This window comes from Hypanus sabinus, chromosome 7 (genome assembly GCF_030144855.1).
Source record: "Hypanus sabinus isolate sHypSab1 chromosome 7, sHypSab1.hap1, whole genome shotgun sequence".
In the NCBI taxonomy this organism is placed as follows: domain Eukaryota; kingdom Metazoa; phylum Chordata; class Chondrichthyes; order Myliobatiformes; family Dasyatidae; genus Hypanus; species Hypanus sabinus.
This window is the reverse complement of record NC_082712.1, coordinates 7,155,401-7,177,058: the sequence shown is the minus strand read 5'-3', so window position 1 is coordinate 7,177,058 and position 21,658 is coordinate 7,155,401. Positions and strand designations below refer to the sequence as shown.

The 21,658-nt window shown below is 38.8% G+C and overlaps 1 protein-coding gene across 2 annotated transcripts in view; it reads left to right on the top strand.

Moving 5' to 3' along the window:
• rgs12b (regulator of G protein signaling 12b) overlaps positions 1-21,658 on the top strand; it is a 195,934-nt gene that overhangs the window by 102,142 nt on the left and 72,134 nt on the right. For both annotated transcript variants that reach the window (XM_059974132.1, XM_059974133.1), the window contains exon 5: positions 13,643-13,812. In XM_059974132.1, coding sequence (XP_059830115.1) covers positions 13,643-13,812 — 170 coding nt within the window. The remainder of the gene's footprint in view (positions 1-13,642; positions 13,813-21,658) is intronic.

Sequence of the window (21,658 nt, the reverse complement as noted above, 5' to 3'; positions counted from 1 at the left end):
GTTTCCATCAGACTCAATATATGTTTGCTGATGATTTCACAATTGTCGCCTGTATCTTGGGTAATGATGAGTCTGAGTACAGAGAGGAAATTAAGAACCTGGTGGCATGGTGCGAAGACAATAACCTATCTCTCAACGGCAGCAAGACGAAGGAATTGGTTGTTGACTTCAGAAGGAGTAGCGGACCGCACAACCCCGTCTACATCAGTGGTGGAACAGGTCAAAAGCTTTAAGTTCCTCAGGGTGAATATCACAAATGACCTGACTTGATCTAACCAAGGAGAGTTCACAGCCAGAAGGCCCACCAACGCCTTTACTTCCTGAGAAAGCTGAAGAAATTTGGCCTGTCCCCTAAAACCCTCACTAATTTTTATAGATGCACAGTAGAAAGCATTCTTCTAGGGTGCATCACAACCTGGTATGGAAGTTGTCCTGTCCAAGACCGGAAGAAGCTGCAGAAGATCATTAACACAGCCCAGCACATCACACAAACCAATCTTCCATCCTTGGACTCACTTTACACCACACGCTGTCAGAGCAGTGCTGCCAGGATAATCAAGGACACGACCCACCCAGCCAACACACTTTCTGTCCCTCTTCCCCCCGGGAGAAGGTTCAGGAGCATGAAGATTCGTACGGACAGATTTGGGAACAGCTTCTTTCCAACTGTAGATTGCTGAACAGATCCTGACCCGGATCTGGGCCGTACCTTCCAAATATCCGGATCTGACTTGCACTACCTTACTTTCCCTTTTCTATTTTATAATTATGATTTATAATTTAAATTTTTATTATATTTATTTCGATTTGTACTTCAGGGAGCACGAAGTGCAGAATCAAATATCGCTGTGATGATTGTACGCTCTAGTATCAATTGTTTGGTGACAATAAAAGTAAAGTACCTTTAAGGAGTCCTGCACTAGGACTCCCAAGTCCCTTTGCACCTCTGATTTTTGAATTTTCTCTATGCCTTTATTCCTTCTAGCAAAATGCATGACCGTACACTTCCGTACACTGTATTCCATCTGCTATATCTTTGCCCATTCTCACAATCTGTTCAAGTCCTTCTGCAGACTCCCTGCTCCCTCAACACTCCATCTCAAAGTTAAACTTAAATTTATTGTCAAAGTACATATATGTCACCATATAATGTGCAACCCTGAAGTTCATTTTCTTGCCGGCAGTCAATAAATCCAGTAACGATAATTGAATCAATGAACGATCAGGACAGACAACCAGTGAAGAAAATACAACAAACTATGCAAGTAGAAAAAGAAATAACAATAAAGAAATAATAAATAAATAAGCAATAAATAGCGAGAACATGAAATGAAGAGTCTTTGAAAATGAGTCCATCGTTGTGGGAACAATTCATTGATGGGGCAAGTGAAGTTGAGTGAAGTTATCCCTTTTACATGAGCCTGATGGTTGAGGGGTAATGAGTGTTCCTGAACCTGGCGGTGTGAGACCTAAGGTTCTTTTATCAGTTTCCTGATGGCAGCAAGAACAGAGAATGACCTGGATGGTGGGGGTCCCTGATGAATAATGCTGCTGTGTTCTGTGTAGATGTGCTCACTGGTGGGGAGGTGCTTTACCCATGATGGACTGGGCTGTATCCGCTACTTCTTGTTGGATTTTCCATTCAAGGACACGTTACTGACTGAAATTTTGCCCTATCATCTGCCTGTCCTTCCTCGCTACACACTACATTGATGTGTATACCAACTACCCCGCTGGCTGGTGGTGTAGTGGCATCAGCGCTAGACTTCGGGGCAAGAGGTCCTGAGTTTGAATCCGGCCGGGGACGGACGGATGGACAGACAGACAGACAGACACACACACACACACACACACACACACACACACTTACACTCACACTCACACTCTCTCGCTTTCCCTCCTCCCCCCCCCCCCCACCCCATCCTCTGCCCCTATAAGTCCGGTTTCCATTCTCTTGCCAACTTAGTTTAAATCCTCCCCAGCATGTCTAGCTAACCTGTCCACAAGGATATTGGTCCCCTTTGGGTTCAGGTGTAACCTGTCCTTTTTGAACAGGTCATAGTTTCCCCAGAATAGATCCAATGATGCAGAAATCTGAAACCACTTTGTCAGCCACTCATTCATCTGCATTATCATCCTATGCCTACTCTGACAAGCACATGGTATTGGGAATAATGCAGAGATGACTGCCTTCGAGGTCCTGCTCTTCAGCCTCTTTCCTAACTCAGTATACTCACTCTGCAGGACCTCTACCCCCTTTCTATCTATGTCATTGGTGAAGATCTGCACCATGACCTTTGGCTGCTCATCGTCCCTCTTGCGAATCTTCTGCAGCTACTCTGAGACATCCTGGGCCCCAGCACCTGGCTTTTTTGTGGCCATAGCATCTGCTGTTCATCCCCATAATTATTGAGTCTTCTATCTTCTACTCTGCCTGACTTCACTCTTACCTGCTGAACCTCAGAGCTAGCCACAGAGTGCCACTGCTAGGCTGCTGCTGCTGTGCCCTGGTAGATCATCCCCCTAGCAGCATTCAAAGGGATCTGAGGGGGATCCCTGCACTCCCCTTACTTCCCTTGGTTGTCATCCATCTACTGTCTGAAGCCTGCACTGTGTGTGTGACCACCTCAGTACAAAGCTCATCTATGAAGGTCCTGAGTGCATCCAGCTCCAGCTCTGGTTCCTTGAATTTGTCAGTCAGGAGCTGAAGTTGGGTGCACTTTGTGCAGATATAGTCAGGGAGATGGTTAGGTACCCTGAAATCCTACATCTCATTGGAGGAGCATTCCACTGCCTGAACTACCATCCTCCCTACACTTGTTATGCCCCTAACATCTTAAGTTCTAGCCTGTGCCTGTTCTTGACAAAGCATGTTGAGCCAAAGACTGACCATTCTAACACTGGCCCACACCAACAATGGCAGCTCCGCTTAAACCTCGGTGCTTTTTATTGGCCCTTGCTAATTAACCCTGGTTACTATTAATCCAAGAATATCATCTGCTCCACAGGCAAGTCTCAACAGACCTCATTCACTTTATGAAACTGGTGTGTACACTCCACAAGGAACTATCTCCAACATGCTCTGCAGACAAGTCCCAACAGGCCCCACTCACTTTATAAAATGGGGGCGTTAAGTCCATAAGCAGCTATCTTTAAATCATTCTGCAATCTTCGGCTCTGCAGACAAGTCCTGACAGACCCCGCTCGCTTTATAAGTTTTTTATAGTTTTCATCAGTGCTGTTTCGCAAGGATTTTTTTCCCTACTACAAGTTCATTAATAGTTAAACACAAGGGATTCTGCAGATGTTGGAAAACTTGAGCAACACATACAAAATGCTGGAGGAATTCAGCAAGTCAGGTTCCTTCATAGATGCTGCCTGACTTTGTGTTCATTAATAATTTGTGTTTCCTTGGTAACACCAGGGAATAGCTCCTCCTAAATAATTTAGTTGGCATTCGAAAAGCTTTGTCTTTGACATTCTATCTGTTTCCTGTATTTGCGGACTTGAGGAAGAGAATTGTTTTCATCAAGCAGAGGAGCAAACTCAGTGATTCCGTTGTATGTTATCAGCCACTCATAGAATGAGCTGCATTTTCTTGATTTACAAAAATAAATCAGGAAATATGCTCAAAATGTCACAGAGGCTGACAGTAGTTAGCTTCCAGTTGCTGAGAAAGTCCAGTTGAGACTGGCATGGATTCTGTCAGCTGGTTTCCAGTGAGTCATTTCAAATATTTGGCAAGGCGACATTACACTGGATCCTACCAGGTTCAGTCAGGTAAGCAGTGTTTATATTCTGTGAATTCACTGCAGTGCCTAAGAAATGGAAATGATTATTTTAATTTAACTATTGCTCAAATGCTGCTTTGAGTAATTTTTAGGATGAAAAGGTAAAAGTGGAAACAAAAGTCTAAAGGTTTCCAAGTTCCAGATACTGACATGTAATATTAATGAAAGAAGGCTGATTGCAGTTTGTTGTGTTCTCTCTGTTCACTACAGCTTAGAAGTTGTAATAATGACCTTTGTCTTACTGTAATAGATCTAAAGCAAAATATTGCCGGAAGTTTTCACAACAGGACATCAAACTGTTCAAAAATTAATACATCCAGCAGGAGGGAAGATGGGATTGGAAAAAAATTAATTGTCTAAGCACAGACATTTGTGTACATTACCCAAGATCTTCCTTGCCATTACAGTGGATAGTTGCTTTTTGTTTGAACTTACAACACTATTTAATTCCAGATGCCACTTAAGGTTAGAGTAACTGAACATTTTGAGGGATGAGCAGAATCTATCCATTGCTGTGGTGTAGGATGTGCCCTCCTCTTACTACTACCATCAGGGAGGAGGTACAAGAGCCTGAAGGCACACACTCAACATTTTGGGAACCACTTCTTCTCCTACAAAATTAGATTTCTGAATGATCCATGAACTCATGAATACTCCACCACTATTCTGCACTCCTTTTGCACTAATTATTTGATTTTTTTTAATATTTCTAATTATATTTTGTAGTTATATAACCATATAACAATTACAGCACGGAAACAGGCCATCTTGACCCTTCTAGTCCGTGCCAAACACTTACACTCACATCGTCCCACCTACCTGCACTCAGCCCATAATCTTCCAATCCTTTCCTGTCCATATACCAATCCAATTTTTTTTTAAATGACAAAATCGAACCTGCCTCTACCACTTCTGCTGGAAACTCATTCCACACAGCTACCACTCTCTGAGTAAAGAAGTTCCCCCTCATGTTACCCCTAAACTTTTGCTCCTTAACTCTCAACTCATGTCCTCTTGTTTGAATCTCCCCTACTCTCAATGGAAAAAGCCTATCCACGTCAACTCTATCTATCCCCCTCATAATTTTAAATACCTCTATCAAGTTCCCCCTCAACCTTCTACATTCCAAAGAATAAAGACCTAACTTGTTCAACCTTTCTTTGTAACTTAGGTGCTGAAACCCAGGTAACATTCTAGTAAATCTCCTCTGTACTCTCTCTATTTTGTTGACATCTTTCCTATAATTCGGTGACCAGAACGGTACACAATACTCCAAATTTGGCCTCACCAATGCCTTGTACAATTTTAAATTACATTCGAACTCCTGTACTCAATGCTCTCATTTATAAAGGCCAGCATACCAAAAGCTTCCTTCACCACCCTATCTACGAGACTCCACCTTCAGGGAACTATGCACCATTATTCCGAGATCACTCTGTTCTACTGCATTCTTCAGTACCCTACCATTTACCATGTATGTCCTATTTTGATTATTCCTACCAAAATAATCCTCACACTTATCAGCATTAAATTCCATCTGCCATCATTCAGCCCACTCTTCTAACTGGCCTAAATCTCTCTGCAAGCTTTGAAAACCTACTTCATTATCCACAACACCACCTACCTTAGTATCATCTGCATACTTACTAATCCAATTTACCACCCCATCATCCAGATCATTAATGTATATGACACACAACATACTGCCTATATTTATTGTATATCTCTTTATTTTTCCGAATCAAGTTTCCAATATCTCTTGAAAACCATGGCTGTCTCAAACTTTTAACCTTTCCTTTCAACCTAACAAGAACATAAAGATTCTGTACCCTCAAAATTTCACCTTTAAATGATCTCCATTTCTCTATTACATCCTTCCCATAAAACAAATTGTCCCAATCCACTCCTTCTAATAGTTTTTTATGTATTGAACTGCACTGCTGCCACAAAACACCAAATTTCTCAATATGATGATAAACCAGATTCTTATTCTGTTATATCATTATTCTGATCTGTTAAGGGCTAATATTAATCAGTTTAATGTAGTCTAATTCACAAATCAGGAGAATAGATTTGAGCGACTAATTTACCAATATGAGTTGTTATCAATTAACCAGCTGTAGCTCCTTGAAGACCGTGTTAGGGATCTGGAGTAGCAGCTGGATGACCTTTGGCTTGAATGGAGAGTAAGGAGAGAACTGATCAGAGTTGCAGGGAGGTGAGTAATTGGGTAACTGTCAGGAGAAATGGAAATGTTAATAAACAGTTAGCGCTGAGAAACCTGTAGCCATCCCTCTCAATAATAAGTAGATCTGTTTTGGATACAGTTGTGGGGGATGACTTCTCAGTGGAATTACACTGAAACCAGGTTACTGGTACTGAGCATGAGTCTGTTGAGCAAAAGGGAAAGAGGGAGCAGAGGGGAGCGGTAGTGATAGGGGACTCAGTAGTCAGGGGAACAGACAGGAGATTCTGTGAATGTGAATGGGACACCTGAATGGTATGTGGCCTCCAGGGTCAGGATCGTCTTGGATCACATCCACTGCATTTTGGAGGGGGAGGGAGAGCAGCCAGATGTCTTGGTACATATTGGTACCAATGACTAGGAAGGAAAAGCAATGAAGTCCTGGAAAAGAGAATTTAGTGATTTAGGCTGAAAGCTGAGAAGCAGGACTTCCAGGGTAGTAATTTCTGGATTGCTGCATGTGTTATACGACAGTGAGTGTAGAAACAAGATGATTTGGCAGATTAATGCGTGGCTGAGAAGCTGGCACTGGGGACAGGGCTTTAAGTTCTTGGATCATTGGGATCTGTTCTGGGGGAGGTATGACCTGTTCAAAAGTGACAGGTTGCACCTGAATCGGAGGGTGTCCAATATTCGTGTGGCAGGTTTGTTAGAGCTGCTGGGGAGGATTTAAACTAATTTGGCGGTGGGGGGGGGGGGTGGGAACCGGAGTGTCGGGACTCAGGATAGGATGGATGGTAAAGAAGCAAAGATAGCATGCAGTCAGACTGTCAGGAAGGGCAGGCAGATTGCAACCAGCAGAGTGAGTGCCAGTGTATTATGGATGCATAATCAAAAAGGATAGCAAATATAGTACTCAAAGTGTTATATCTCAATGCACAGAGAGAGAAGAAATAACTTGGATGACTTTGTTGCAGTATTACAGATTGTCAGCTGGTCATCACTGAAATGTGACTGAAGGATGGTTGTAGTTGGGAGCTGAATGTCCAAGGTTACACGTTGCATTGGAGGTATAGGAAGGTAGGCAGAGGGGGTGGCATGGCTCTGCTGGTAAAAAAAAAGGCATCAATCATTAGAAAGATGTGACGTAGGATATGAAGATGTTGAAGCCTTGTGGATTGAGTTAAGAAACTGCAAGGATAAAAGGACCCTTATGGCAGTGTTACGAACCTCGTAACTGGGTCACTTACCAGCAAAGATAGAGAGGTCCGTTGAAGTCTGATGGTACTATTTTAACAGTATTTATTGATAAAGGGGCACAAAATAAGATCAATGCAAACATACAGATAATATACGTCGTCAATAATAAAAGCACGGGTATAATAAGAAATAGCTCTATCGTTGTCTAGGGGATAATGTATTGTCTGATGGAAATATAAAAGTCACTGTTAGTTTGTTCAAGCTGCAGTGTTTTGGGTTTGAGAGAGAGACAGGTTAAACTTGCCCGGTTCTTGGATGATGCCAATCCTTCGAGTCTTTTGGGAGTTGGTTTCCCCGTTGTTAGCTAAAAGCCGTTTTTCTATGGTAAGGGCTCTGGTTTCCGGGGCAAAATGGAACCAAATGCAAGTGGCCTCCCACCGGCTTCCGCTATCACGGGATCGCTAGCGCTTCTTCTGGTGCATCTGAGGGGCTGTTCCCACAGACCCTCTTTTATCCTGACTCACAGGGTCGCAGATGTCAATCAGGTTGGGGGTGATGCAATCCCTCCCTCAACCAGCCCACTTTGCCTGAGGGCTTCCACGTAACACAGTATTGCAATACACAAGTTCGTCTTCAAGAGACAATGGCTGTGTCCTGTAGCTTTATATCGCCGGGGGAACGAGACATTCCGCACATCTCTCTCTCATTTCCTGGGTCTCCTGACCCAAATCAATAGTGATCTTGCGATTCTCACAAAGGAGAGGGCTGCAGGTGTAACAGCAGTTATAGACAGGCCTCCCAACAGTAGCTGGGATGTGGACCACAGATTACAATGGGAAATAACAAAGGGCAATGTTTTTATAGTCATGGAAGATTTCAACATGCAGGTTGATTGGGAAAATCAGGTTGGCAATAGATCTCAAGAGAGTGACAAAGGAAGTCAAAGCTAATGTAAAAGCAAAAGAGAGAGGGCATTCAACAAAACAAAAATTAGTGGGAAGACAGGATTGAGAAGCTTACAGACAGAGAGCAACAAAAAGAATCATTAGAAGGAAAAGATTAAATATGAAAGCAATCTAGCAAACAATATCAAAGTGGATAGTAAAAACTTTTTCAAGTAAAAAAAAGATGAGAGTGAAGATAGGACTGCTAGAAAATGAAGCTGCAGAAATAATTATGGGGACAAGGAGATGGCAGATGAGCTAAATGAGTATTTTGCATCATTCTTCACTGTGGAAGACACTAGCAGTGTGCCAGATGTTAAAAGGTGCGAGGGAAGAGAAGCGTGCAGTTACTGTTACAAGGGAAAAGGTGCTCAAAAAGCTGAAAGACCTAAGGGTACATAAGTCACCTGGACCAGATGAACTGCACCCTAGGGATCTGAAAGAGGTAACGGTAGAGATTGTAGAACATGAGAAAAGATATTTCAAAAATCATTGAAAATAAAAGTCATAAGTGCCAGAGGACTGGAAAATTGCAAATGTCACTCCACTCTTAAGAAAGGAGGAAGGCAGCAGAAAGGAAATTATAGACCAGTTAGCCTGACCTCAGTGGTTGGAAAGATGTTGGAGTCAGTTGTTAAAGGATGAGGTAATGGAGTACTTGGTGACATAGGACAGGATAGGACAAAGTTAGTATGGCCTCTTTAAGGGAATAACTTGCCTGACAAACCTGATAGAGTTCTTTGAGGAGATTACAAGTAGGATATATAAAGTGGATGCAGTAAATGTTGTATATTTGGACTTTCATAAGGCTTTTGACAAGGTGCCACACATGAGACTGCTTATCAAGTTAAGAGCCCATGGTATTACAATAAAGTTACAAGCATGGTTAGAGCGTTGGCGGATTGGTAGGAGGCAGTGGTGAGGACTCACCTTGAGTATTCTGAACAGTTTGGGGCTCCTTATCTAAGAAAAGATGTGCTTGCATTGGAGAGGTTCCAGAAGAGGTTCACAAGGATGATTCTAGAAATTAACGGATTCTGATAGACAGACAGACATACTTTATTGATCCCGAGGGAAATTGGGTTTCGTTACAGCCGCATCAACCAAGAATAGAGACGAAATATAGCAAATTAAAACCATAAATAATTAAATAATAAGTCAATTATGCCAAGTGGAAATAAGTCCAGGACCAGCCTATTGGCTCAGGGTGTCTGACACTCTGAGGGAGGAGTTGTGAAGTTTGATGGCCACAGGCAGGAATGACTTCCTATGACACTCGGTGTTGCCTCTCGGTGGAATGAGTCTCTGGCTGAATGTACTCCTGTGCCTAACCAGTACATTATGGAGTGGATGGGAGTCATTGTCCAAGATGGCATGCAACAAGTGACATTTGATGGCTCTGGGTCTGTACTTGCTAGAATTTAGAAGGATGATTAGAAAGATATATGTTCTGTTTTAAAACATTCAGCATCTACAATGGTTTATTCTCACTATTTTAATTTACTATTAAGCTCATAAGACATAGGAGCAGAAATAAGCCATTTGACCCATCTCATGGCTGATCATTTTTTCCACTCCTCAGTCCCACTCCCTGGCCTTCCCTCCCCCCCACGCCCCCCTGTAACCTTTGATGACATGTCCAATTAAGAAATTGGCAAGCTCTGCCTTAAATACACCCATCAACTGGCCTCCACAGCTACTACATAATGTCCTGACACATACTTCATAAAATTGAAGGTGAATAAGTCAATCCTATTTTTACTGCTGTATCCACTGTTGGCCATTTTCAGGAGCTATGAACCTGCACCCAAGGTCTCTTGGTAGATCAACAATTCTAAGGTACCTTCTGTTTACTCTGTAAGTCCAGTCAGAATTAGACAACTCAAAATTTTTCTTGTTATGCTACCTTGGTGTGCAACGGTAGTGTAGCTGTTGGCTCAACACTATTACAACATAGGGCATCAGAGTTCAGAGTTCAATTCTGGTGCCATCTGTAAGGATACTGTACATTCTCCCCATGACTGTGTGGTTTTTCTCCAGGTCCTCCAGTTTCCTCCCACAGTGCAAAAATGACAGATTAATAAGTTAATTGGTTATTATAAATTGGCCTGTGATTGTAAGGGTTAAATGTGTGGATTGCGGGGGGCAGAGCTCATTGAGCTAGAAGGGCATGTCCCATGCTGTATCTCGAAATAAAAATAAATAAAATTGCAGAAACAGCCCTCAATCAATGCCCTCTGCCTCCTATCACAAACCCAATTTGGATTTAGCTTGCAAACATACCTTGGATGCCATATGCCCTAATTTTCTGGGCCAACTTTACATGCGGGACCTTATAAAAAATCTATATGCTACTGTCTTGTTTTCACGAATTTTCTTTGTAGCCTCCTAAACAACGGTGAGATTGGTGAGGCAGTATTGTAGAAAACTACTGATTGCCCTCTTAATCTGTCCCTTTCTTTCCAAGTGATAGTAATTCTCATCACTGGCTGTAGTTCTGCTCAGCCTTTTACATGGACAATATAAAGGCTTTAGAGAGAGAGAGAGGTTCGCCAGGATGTTTCCTAGATTACCTAGATACCTATAAGGGGAGGTTGGACAAATTTGACCTATCTCTGGAACATCAGAGACTGAGAAACATACAAAATTATGGGAGACAAAGATGGGTCAGAGTCCTTTCCTGGGATGGAAATGTTAACTACTAGAGAGCATAGCTTGACAACACAATGGGTAAAATTTAAAGGAGATTTAGAAGGCCTTTTTTTCCCTACATAGTAGTTGGTGACTGGAACATGCTGCCGGTGGAGCTGGTGGAAGCAAATACAATAGGGGCATTTATCCCTACCACCCTTCTTGAATATGGTAATACCTTTAACTATTCTCTAGTTTGCCAGTACCTTACCCTCAGTGAAAAGGGATGCAAAAATCTCAGTGTAAGTTCAAGTAAGTTAATATCAAAGTATGTATATGTCACCATATACAGCCCTGAGATTCACTTTCTTGCAGGCATTCATAATTAAATACAAAGAAGCACTATAGAAAGACCATACACAACAAGATGGAGAACATCCAACGTGCAAAAGACAATAAACTATGTAAATACAAAAGGAAAAAACAAATAAAATAATAAAAAATAAATAACTCAGCAATAAGTATTGAGACCGTGAGATGAAGAGTCCTTGAAAGTGAGTACACAGATAGTTGGGAACAGTTCAGTGTTTGGGTGAGTGAGGGCATTGCTTATTCCAAACTAGGTTGTGATGCAACCAGTCAGTATACATCTAGAGAAGTTTGTCAAAGTTTTAGATGACATGTCACGTCCAGAGTGATATTTGTTTGTTTCCTCACTGGCATTTTGTGCAAAAATGTGAAAGCTAGAAAAACTAAACCTGATCATGCTGTGGAAAATACAGTGCCTTTGAAAAGTATTCAGCCCTCAACCCTTTGTTCACAGAAATGAGTATTACAACCAGGGATTTTGATCATTTTAACTGAGAATTTTTATTTGTGAATCACATTGTTCCTTTTTTTCCCCACAGTTGAGCCCAACAAATGGAAAATAGCATAGGATGAAATACTAAAAATTCAAAAACTGAAATACCAGCTGTTCAAAAGTATTCATCTGTATTTGCTCAGTACTTGTTGAACTACCTCTTGCAGCTATTACAGCCAGTAGTCTTTTTGGATAGGTCTCTATTAGCTCCACACAACATGATGAAACAAGATTTGCCCATTCCTCCTTGCTAAATTGCTGAAGCTGTCCAGGTTGGTTGGGGTGTTTGGTGGACAGCAATCCTGAGGTCTTCTCAGAAATGTTTAATCAGGTTAAGGTTGGGACTCTGACTGGGCCACTCAAGGACATAAATTTTCTTTATTTGAAGCCACTCCATGGTTGCTTTGTCAGTGTACTCTGGGTATCCTGATGAAAGATGAACTTTCTCCTCGGTTTAAGCTTTTTGGCAATGGCTAGCAGGTTTTTATTCAGGATCTCTCTGTGTTTAGCAGCATTCATCTTCCCATCAACTCTGGCCAGATTTCTAGTCCCTGCTAGTGAAAAGCACCTCCATAGCGTGATGCTACCTTCTCCATACTTTACAGTAGGGATGGTGTTACCTGGCTGATGCACATGTACTGCTAAAGAAAAGCACATCCTTGCCCATAAAGACTTTGAAGATGTAGAAAAAGGCCTTGTAGTCCGATGAGACTAAAGTAGAACTCTTTGGATTCAGCACTAAGCAGTAAGGAGGAATGGGTAAATCTTGCTCCGTTACATTGTGCAAAGCTAATAGAGACTTATCAAAGGACTACTGGCTGTAGTAGTTGAGAGAGGTGGTTCAACAAGCACTGAACCAAGGAGGATGAGTACTTTTGAACCGTTGTCATTTCCGTTTTTGAATTTTTAGTTTTTCATTCTTTACAATTTTTCTTGCTTTTTGGGCTCTACTATGAAAAAAGGAGCTTGTGATTCACAAATTCAAAAATTCTCAGTTAAATTGATCAAAGTCCTCAGTTGTAATATCATTTATGTGAACAGAAGGTTGAGAGCGGAATACTTTTTCAAAGTACTGTATGCAGTACGTACACAACCTGAAATACTTAGTCTTTGCAGACATCCATAAAAAACAAAACCCCAAAAGTATGAGCAACAGAAAGACTTCAGAGCTCCAAAGCCTCCTCTGCCCTGCGCATGCAGCAGCAAGCCTCCCCCACCCGTTTCAGCAAAAAAAATCAGTACCCGCCACCCAGCAAGCAACAGCAAAGCACCCAATGAGACCATTATCTGCAGTCTTATCATTTACCCAGCAGTTTGACATGCCATAGGCATTAACGAGGGACAGAGAGATGTCACCCATTTCAAAATGAATTCAGGAACTTGGTAAGTGATGCTGTTGTTATGTTAATTATAATAAAATGTGACACCGCCCAGATCTTATTACTACTCTACAACTTGTTCAAACTGTAGCACAAAAAAATTTCAAGCATTACTTGACTTAACCTTTTTTACTCCTGATTTTTAATAATTTTTGTAGAATTTCTGATTTTAATATTTGCCAAACCTGAAGTGTAGCTATATCTTTGTCAGAACATTTGCCATTGTAACCGAGGAAAATAAAATTAACTACGTCTAGTCGAGGTCGTAGGTTGCTTCCTGATTCCATTTGGTATTCCTGATAAGCAAAACATTTCTGCGTGATATCCTTTTTGTGATTAGGATGGTTTCCAAACAATGAAGATTTATGAAAAGAATGCTTGGAGATTTGCGTCAGTGTAGTCAGTGAATCTTTGTTCCTTTGCATGCATGTTAACTGGCTAGGTTCAGGACCTTGTGGAAAAACAGAATGGAGCAATTTGGGTAACTTTCACAAAGTATTGATACATGAACTTTGGGACAAATGGCTCTGCTGATTGTTGTGAGATTGTTTGATTTTGATATTGAAATGTTTTTACAGCTGTTGTATTTGCTTTGGTGCAGGCACAATGCAAATCTATTTGCATTACACATTTATTATCTTTTTTGACAGAATTAAATGGTGCTGATCTCAAAAATTACAACAGTGAAAACAGCATCAACAGCAATGCCAGTCTTCCTAGTGTCCAAAGCTGCAGGAAGTATGCAGAACGACAGGTAGCCAGCTGGGCTGTGTCCTTTGAGCGACTCCTGCAAGATCCTGTTGGCATCAGATATTTCTCAGTAAGTAAACTTTTACCTGTAAATGAACCTAGGCACAAAAGGGTGAGCAATCTAGACCACATTATTGATGGATGCTGGAAATCCAAAACAACACACACAAACTGCTGAAGGAACTCAGCAACTGGAAATTAATAAAAAGTTGAGTTTTCAGCTTCTTCCCCCTTCCTTTCCAGTTGTGATGAAGGATCTACGACCAAATGTCAGCTGTCTATTCATTTCCATAGATGCTGCCCGAGAGTTCATCTTCTGAATGTCAGAGAACTCAAGGCAGATGCTACAAAGGTTGGTCTTATTATAAATAGTGTAGAACAGGAGGTTACAACAGGATGTAGAGACAATGCTCTAGCTAGGTTGACAAGTAGCAGTTGGAGCTCATCTGGAAAAATGTAGTTTTGCACTGGAAGATTGAACTTGAAGGTTAATCACAGGATGCTTAAGCAGTATGGAGCAACAGAGGAGTCTTGGAGCAAGTCTATAGATCTCTTAAATCTGCTGCACAAGTTGATAAGGTGGTTATGAAGGCATATGATTTGCTGGCCTTCAGGAGGCTGGTTTGGAGAATGCTATGAGCAAAGGTTGGACAATCTGGGGCTGCTTTTTTTTGGAGCAACAGAGGCTGAGGGGAGATTTGATATGTTCATAAAATTATGTGAAATATAGACAGGGTGCATCTTTTTCCTGGGATTGAAATATCTAGTACTAGAGGGCAGGCATTTAAGGTGAGAGGGGGAAAGGAGACAAGGCAAATATTTTTACTACAGAGTGGAGGGAGGCTGGAATGTAATGGTGGTAGGGGCTGATAGCACTGGACCGTTTAAGAGACTCTCAGGCATATGAGTATGCTGAGAAAGGGTTTAACAATAGTGTAGAATTATTTATTTAAACATCTTATAAGTGTGAAATATGTTGTAAAATAATCTATGATGATAATCAGATGATTGGGAAATTTTTAAGGAACAACAGAACTTAACTAAAAAGGCAATATGGGGAGAAAAAATGAGGTACGAGCGCAAGCTAGCCAGAAATATAAAGGAGGATAGCAAAAGCTTTTTTAGGTATGTGAAGAGAAAGAAGATAGTTAAGAACAACGTTGGGCCCTGGAAGAATGAATTGGGTGAAATTGTTATGGGAAACAGAGAAATGGCAGAAGAATTTAAGTACTTTAGATCTGTCTTCACTAGGGAAGACACAAGCAATCTCCCAGATGTATGGATGGACCAAGGACATAGGGTAACAGAGGAAATGAAACAGATTGACATTAGGAAGGAAACGGTGATGAGTAGACTGATGGGACTGAAGGCTAACAAATCCCCAGGTCCAGATGGTCTGCATCCTAGGGTACTAAAGGAGGTGGCTCTGGAAATTGCGGATGCATTGCTAATCATTTTCCAATGTTCCTTAGATTCAAGATCAGTTCCTGAGGATTGGAGAATGGCTAATGTTATCCCACTTTTTAAGAAAGGAGGGAGGGAGAAAACAGAGAACTATTGTCCTGTCAGCCTAACATCAGTAGTGGGGAAGATGCTAGAGTCCATTATTAAAGATGAAATAGTGGCATATCTAGATAGCAGTGATAGGATTGGGCCGAGCCAGCATGGATTTACCAAGGGCAAATCATGTTTGACTAATCTATTGGAGTTTTTCAAGGATGTAACCAGAAAGTTAGACAAGAGAGATCCAGTGAATGTAGTGTAACTCGATTTTCAGAAGGCATTTGATAAGATCCCACATAGGAGATTGGTGGGTAAAATCAGAGCTTGGGGGGAGGATATTGACATGGATAGAAAACTGGTTAGCAGATAGAAAGCAAAGGGGGGGGGGGGGTGGAGTTTCAAGATGGCGACGTAAGCATCTGCCTTTTAGGCGCTCTTCATTTTTTCAACTATAATCACCCTTTAATCAAATCTTTTCGAACCTAATCATATGAGTTGATACTTTTGATTAACTTTTTTTTTCCTAAAACAATATTTGATTTAATCTTGTCAAACTTAAAATGGCTACAAGCAAGAAATCGTCTAAGGATCCTTTATCCATCGACGCAGTTCACATCTTCTGGATGCTAAACTTGCAACTCTGGAAAGCAGGCTAGAAAGTAAATTGGAAAGTAAACTGGCAAGTTTGGAAAATAAGCTTACCACGAAAATATCTGAACTCGAAGGAGTTGTTAGATCGCTTGATACTAAGCTTCACTCGCAGGCATCAGATATTCAGCGGCATGAAGATAAGATTACGACTCTTGAAAAATTAATTTGTGAAAAAGTATGTACAATTGAAGCGCTGGAGAAGAAGGTACATTCGACTGCTAAAACAATAGATCAGTATAAGTTTAAAATTACTGATCTCAAAAACCGATCTCGCAGACAGAATTTGCGAATTATCGGGTTCCCCGAAAAAGTTGAATCTGGTGATTTAACTGAATTTTTCTCTAAATTATTGTGGGAAATTTTTGGTGGTGAAGGTTTGCATACTAAACCTGTTATCGACCGCGCTCACAGAGCTGCGAGGTTTTCGGCTGCGAGTGGCAAACCATGAGCTGTGATTGTTCGCCTTCATTATCCTCGGGAGAAAGAGCTTTTAATTCGATTAGCTTGTAAAAAAGGTATGATTTCTCACAATAGCAACACATTTCGAATTGTTGAAGATTATTCATTCGAAGTAATGAGAGCGAGAATCGCTTTTAAACCAGTGATGGCAGAGATTCATTCGATTGGACTTAAACAAGCTTTAAGATATCCAGCGAATCTTAGAATTACGTTGAACGACAACAGTCAGCAATTTTTTAATACTCCGGAAGAAGCGAAGAAATTCGTTGAAGAATATCGATCTTCTAGTGCAAGTTGAACTATGTGTTATGCTGAAGATTTTTTGGAGAGAAGATGCCATTTCATTTTAAGTTTTAACCTATGAAGCTGGGTTGTAACTTCTTATCCTGATCTACGGGTCTGGTTTTTTTTTACTATCATCATCGTTTATAGATGCTCTTTTAATTTTTTATAATATCTCTTTTTTTATTATTTTTTTTGTTTCGGATATACACGTTTATATTTTGTAATAAGGATTTACTTTTTTTAAGATGTCGTTTCTTCTTCCCATAAGACTTTGCTTTCTGTAAGCATTTATTTGTTTGCCTGTACTTGGAAATGGGACGAATGTTTTGGATTTTTTGGTCTTTTTTTTAATATATTGTAGTGTCTATTAAATCTTTTTTTAATCCTATTTTGATAACTTTTTTATTAAATTTTTTAATAGATTGCTGAACTTACATTTATATTTTGTAATATGGCTTTTTCAAAATGTCGTTTCTTCTTCCCATAAGTCTTTGCTTTTGAAACGTCATTTTTCTTGTATTTGAACATGGAATTTTTTTTAAAGGTATATTACACTTTCAAATTTTAATGTTTATACTTTTTTTTATTAATGATCGTTTGTTTTATTATATTATTATTTTTTCATTCTGATTGATATATATTCTCTCTTTGCAACCCTATATTTAAATCTGGGTGTTATATAGTTTTTTAAAATCTTTTTATGGAGCTGCCATCTTGAAATGGGGGTAATATTAGTGTTAGTTTATGCGCCTGCCGCTTGGCTTTCTTTCGAGGGGTGGAGGGAGGGGGTAGGGATCTTATTTCACGCTTTTGCTTTTTATTTTTTTGCTTTTAGTTCATGAGCCGACTTCAAATTATTAATATTGGTGAGGTGTCATGTTCTCCGGTTGCTCCTGTATCATTTTTCCTTCTTCCTGAATTATGGGTTATGTGTTTTTTTTAACCTTTCATGATATATACAATTAATATTAGCATGATGGATAAGTCTATTAATTTTATTTCTTGGAATACTAATGGTTTAAATCATCCGATTAAACGTAAAAAAATATTTAAAGTATTCCATAGACTAAATGCTAATATTATTTTGTACAGGAGACCCATATTAGGAGGGAGGATAATCAACGCTTTTTTAGGTTCTGGAAGGGCCAACAATTTCATTCGAATTGTACTGCTAAAATTAGGGGTGTGTCTATTTTTATAGACCCCTCAATTTCATTTATACATCATGAAATCATATCTGATCCACAGGGCAGATTTTTGTTGATTACTGGTTCACTTTTTAACCGAAAAGTGGCTTTAGTTAATATTTACGCTCCAAATTTTGACTGCCCTGATTTTTTTAAACGTTTATTTACTGCCTAATCTAAATGAATATATGTTGATAATGGGTGGAGATTTCAATTGTTGTTTGAATCCTTTGATGGATAGATCTAAACCTATTCGAACTCTTCCGAATAGATCAGCTTTACTTATTAACTCTTTTATGGTTGATTCGGGAATTACTGAAATATGGTGGTTTTTAAACCCTAAAGATAAAGAATTTTCATTTTTTTCACATGTATATCATAGTTATTCTAGAATTGATTATTTTCTTATTGATCATCATTTATTAGCAGATGTTATTGATTGTAAATATGATTCTATTGCTATTTCGGATCATGCACCTTTGAAGTTATCTATCAAGATTTCGGACTCTTTCATTAATACTAGATCTTGGAGACTCAACGCTACTTTGCTTCAAGATCCAGAATTTATTACCTTCATAAAACAGCAAATTGACTTATTTTTTTCAACAAACTATACCGAAGAGATTGACAGAGGAATACTTTGGGACTCTTTTAAGGCTTTTATTCGTGGACAAATTATCTCATATTCTGCTGGTAAAAGAAAACAAAGATATTTAGATATAGCTTTATTGGTGGATAAAATTAAAGAAATTGATAAGATTTATTCCGTTACTCCTACCAAGGAACTTTATAAGAAGAGAGTTGAACTGCAAATGGAACATAGCTTACTGTTATCTTCTTCAATTGAGAATCAATTAATTAAGACCAGGGCTCAATTTTATATCCATAGTGATCGAACTGGTAAATTGTTAGCTAATCAATTAAAAGCTATTTCGACTAAGCGACAAATTATTAAAATTCGTAAACAAGACGGTAATTTGACTACTGATCATAAAGAAATTAATAATACTTTCCAAGATTTTTATAAATCTTTATATCAATCAGAATTTGATGGTGATTTGTCTATGATGGATAATTTTTTTAACAATTTGAATACTCCCAAACTGACAGATGAAGATCAAAGTTTATTTGATGCTCCTATTTCTATGGCTGAGGTAGGAGAGGCTATTTCATCGATGAATTCAGGGAAAGCTCCTGGCCCTGATGGTTATATTATAGAATTTTTAAAAACTTTTTCTTCTTTGCTTTCCCCTTGGCTATGTGAAATCTTTAATGATGCATTTACTAAGAAGAGACTACCCCAGTCCTTTTATGAAGCTACTATTTCTTTAATTCTTAAAAAAGATAAAGACCCTACTTTATGTGCATCTTATCGCCCTATATCGTTACTAAATGTAGACTCTTAAGATTCTTACAAAAATTTTAGCTATTAGGTTAGAAAAGGTACTATCACAGATTATTTCAGGAGATCAAAAACTGGTTTCATTAGGAACCGATACTCCTTTTTTAATGTTAGAAAATTGATTAATATAATTTACACTTCCTCACCCACAACCCCAGAATGTGTTATTTCATTAGATGCTGAAAAAGCTTTTGTTAGAGTTGAATGGACATACTTATTTAATGCCTTGAAAAATTTTAATTTTAGTTCTAATTTTATATCATGGATTAAATTAATATATTATAAACCTGTTGCTTCTGTTCTTACGAATAACTATAGATCCTCTTTTTTTCAATTATCTCGTGGTACGAGACAAGGTTGTCCCTTAAGTCCTTTATTATTTAATATTGCATTAGAACCTTTAGCCATTGCTATTCGTGAATCCCCTAATATTTTTGGTATTACCCGTAATGAGAAATTATACAAGTTATCGCTCTATGCTGATGACTTGTTGTTATATATTTCTGATCCTGATAATTCTATTCCCGCTATTCTATCCTTGTTGGTTCAATTTGGTAGTTTTTCTGGTTACAAATTAAATTTGGATAAGAGTGAACTCTTCCCTTTAAATGCACAAACTTTACTGAATGACAGGATACCATTTAAAATTGTTACTGACAATTTTATTTATTTAGGTATAAAAATTACCAAGAAATATAAAGATTTATTCAGATTGAATTTTTTACCTGTGCTTCATCAAATTCAACAACTTACTACTAGATGGTCTCTGTAACGTTCTCCTTCGGGTGTAACGAAACGCCGAATTTAACGTCCGGATAAACCACAGCCAATGCAAACCAGATCGCAGTAAGATTAACCATTTACTGTTCACTCTTCACATTAACATATGGTGAAAACTGTTGATAAAACAATTCAAGATTGATACAGTATTTGTTCCTTCCTTAATATCACATTTCAAGTGTAAATACTTGCAAAGGTGACTATAACTACATTACACTAAGGTGCAGTATACAGGGAGAGTTTACCTGCTCCATTGACTACTTTAAATACACTTCCATGCAAACTATCCGCGACTCTTTAACTAACGAAAGCATAAACATTATCTACCGTCGTTACCTCTAACAGGATCAGCATTAACATCTTAGTTCAATATATCGATTATCTATTAACTTACAGCGTTGCTCTCACTGTGATTTCTCATGCCTGCAAAACTGCTTGTGCTCAGGTGAGCCTCGTGGAAAGCCCCCACCCTCGCGCTAATTTCAAACCGGTGTTTTCCCACAAGACGCGGCGAAACCGGATGTGACGTCATCGCATGCCGATATATTTTACATGCAATGAATACACTTTAAACACTTCTAATTCTAACTAGAAAATACTATTGAATGAATTACTAAGCGAAAATATTATAAACTAAATAACTGTCGTAAAGACAGCACAGTCTCCTTTATCCTTATCATTGGTTGGTCGGATCAATGCTGTTAAAATGATGATCTTACCGAAATTTTTATATTTATTTCAAGCCTTACCAATTTTTATTCCTAAGTCTTTTTTTGATAGCATTGATTCAAAAATTTCCTCATTTGTGTGGCAAAATAAAAACTCCAGATTAAGTAAAAGACAGTTACAGAAATCTAAAAAAGTTGGTGGTTTAGCTTTACCCAATTTTAGATTTTACTATTGGGCGAATAATATTCAGAATTTATTATACTGGAAATTAGATTTAGATTTACCATTGTGCCCACAGTGGGTAAATTTAGAATGTAATGGTACACAAGGATATTCTTTATTTTCTGTTCTTGGCTCTTCTCTCCCTGTTGATTTAGTTAAACTTAATAAACAGATATCTAACCCTATTGTCAAACATACATTACGAATTTGGTTTCAATTTCGTAAATTTTTTACTCTAAAAAACTTCGTTCTTGATAGCCCTATCTTACTTAATTTTTTCTTTAAACCCTCTTTAACAGATCAAGCTTTTAGAATATGGAAAAGGAAAGGTATAATATGTTTTCGTGATCTTTTTTCTGAAGGTAGTTTGATGTCTTTTGATCAACTTTCTAACAAATTTAAATTACCTAAACCTAATTTTTTTAGATATTTACAAATTAGAAACTTTTTGTATAAAGTTTTACCATCCTTTCCTAATTCAACTTTGATAGATTTTTCAGATATGATTTTTACTTTAAATCCCTGTCAGAAGAGATTAGTGGCTCTTATTTATAATATGATTATGAAGATACAACCAGAGATATCAGGTGGAATTAAACAGGAATGGGAAAAAGAACTTCAATACAATATTTCAACGGAAAAATGGGAAAAAATTTTACAAATGGTTAATTCTTTTTCTATATGTGCTAAACATGCTTTAATACAATTTAAGGTTGTACATAGAGCTCATGTCTAAAGATAAGCTTGCTCGGTTTTAT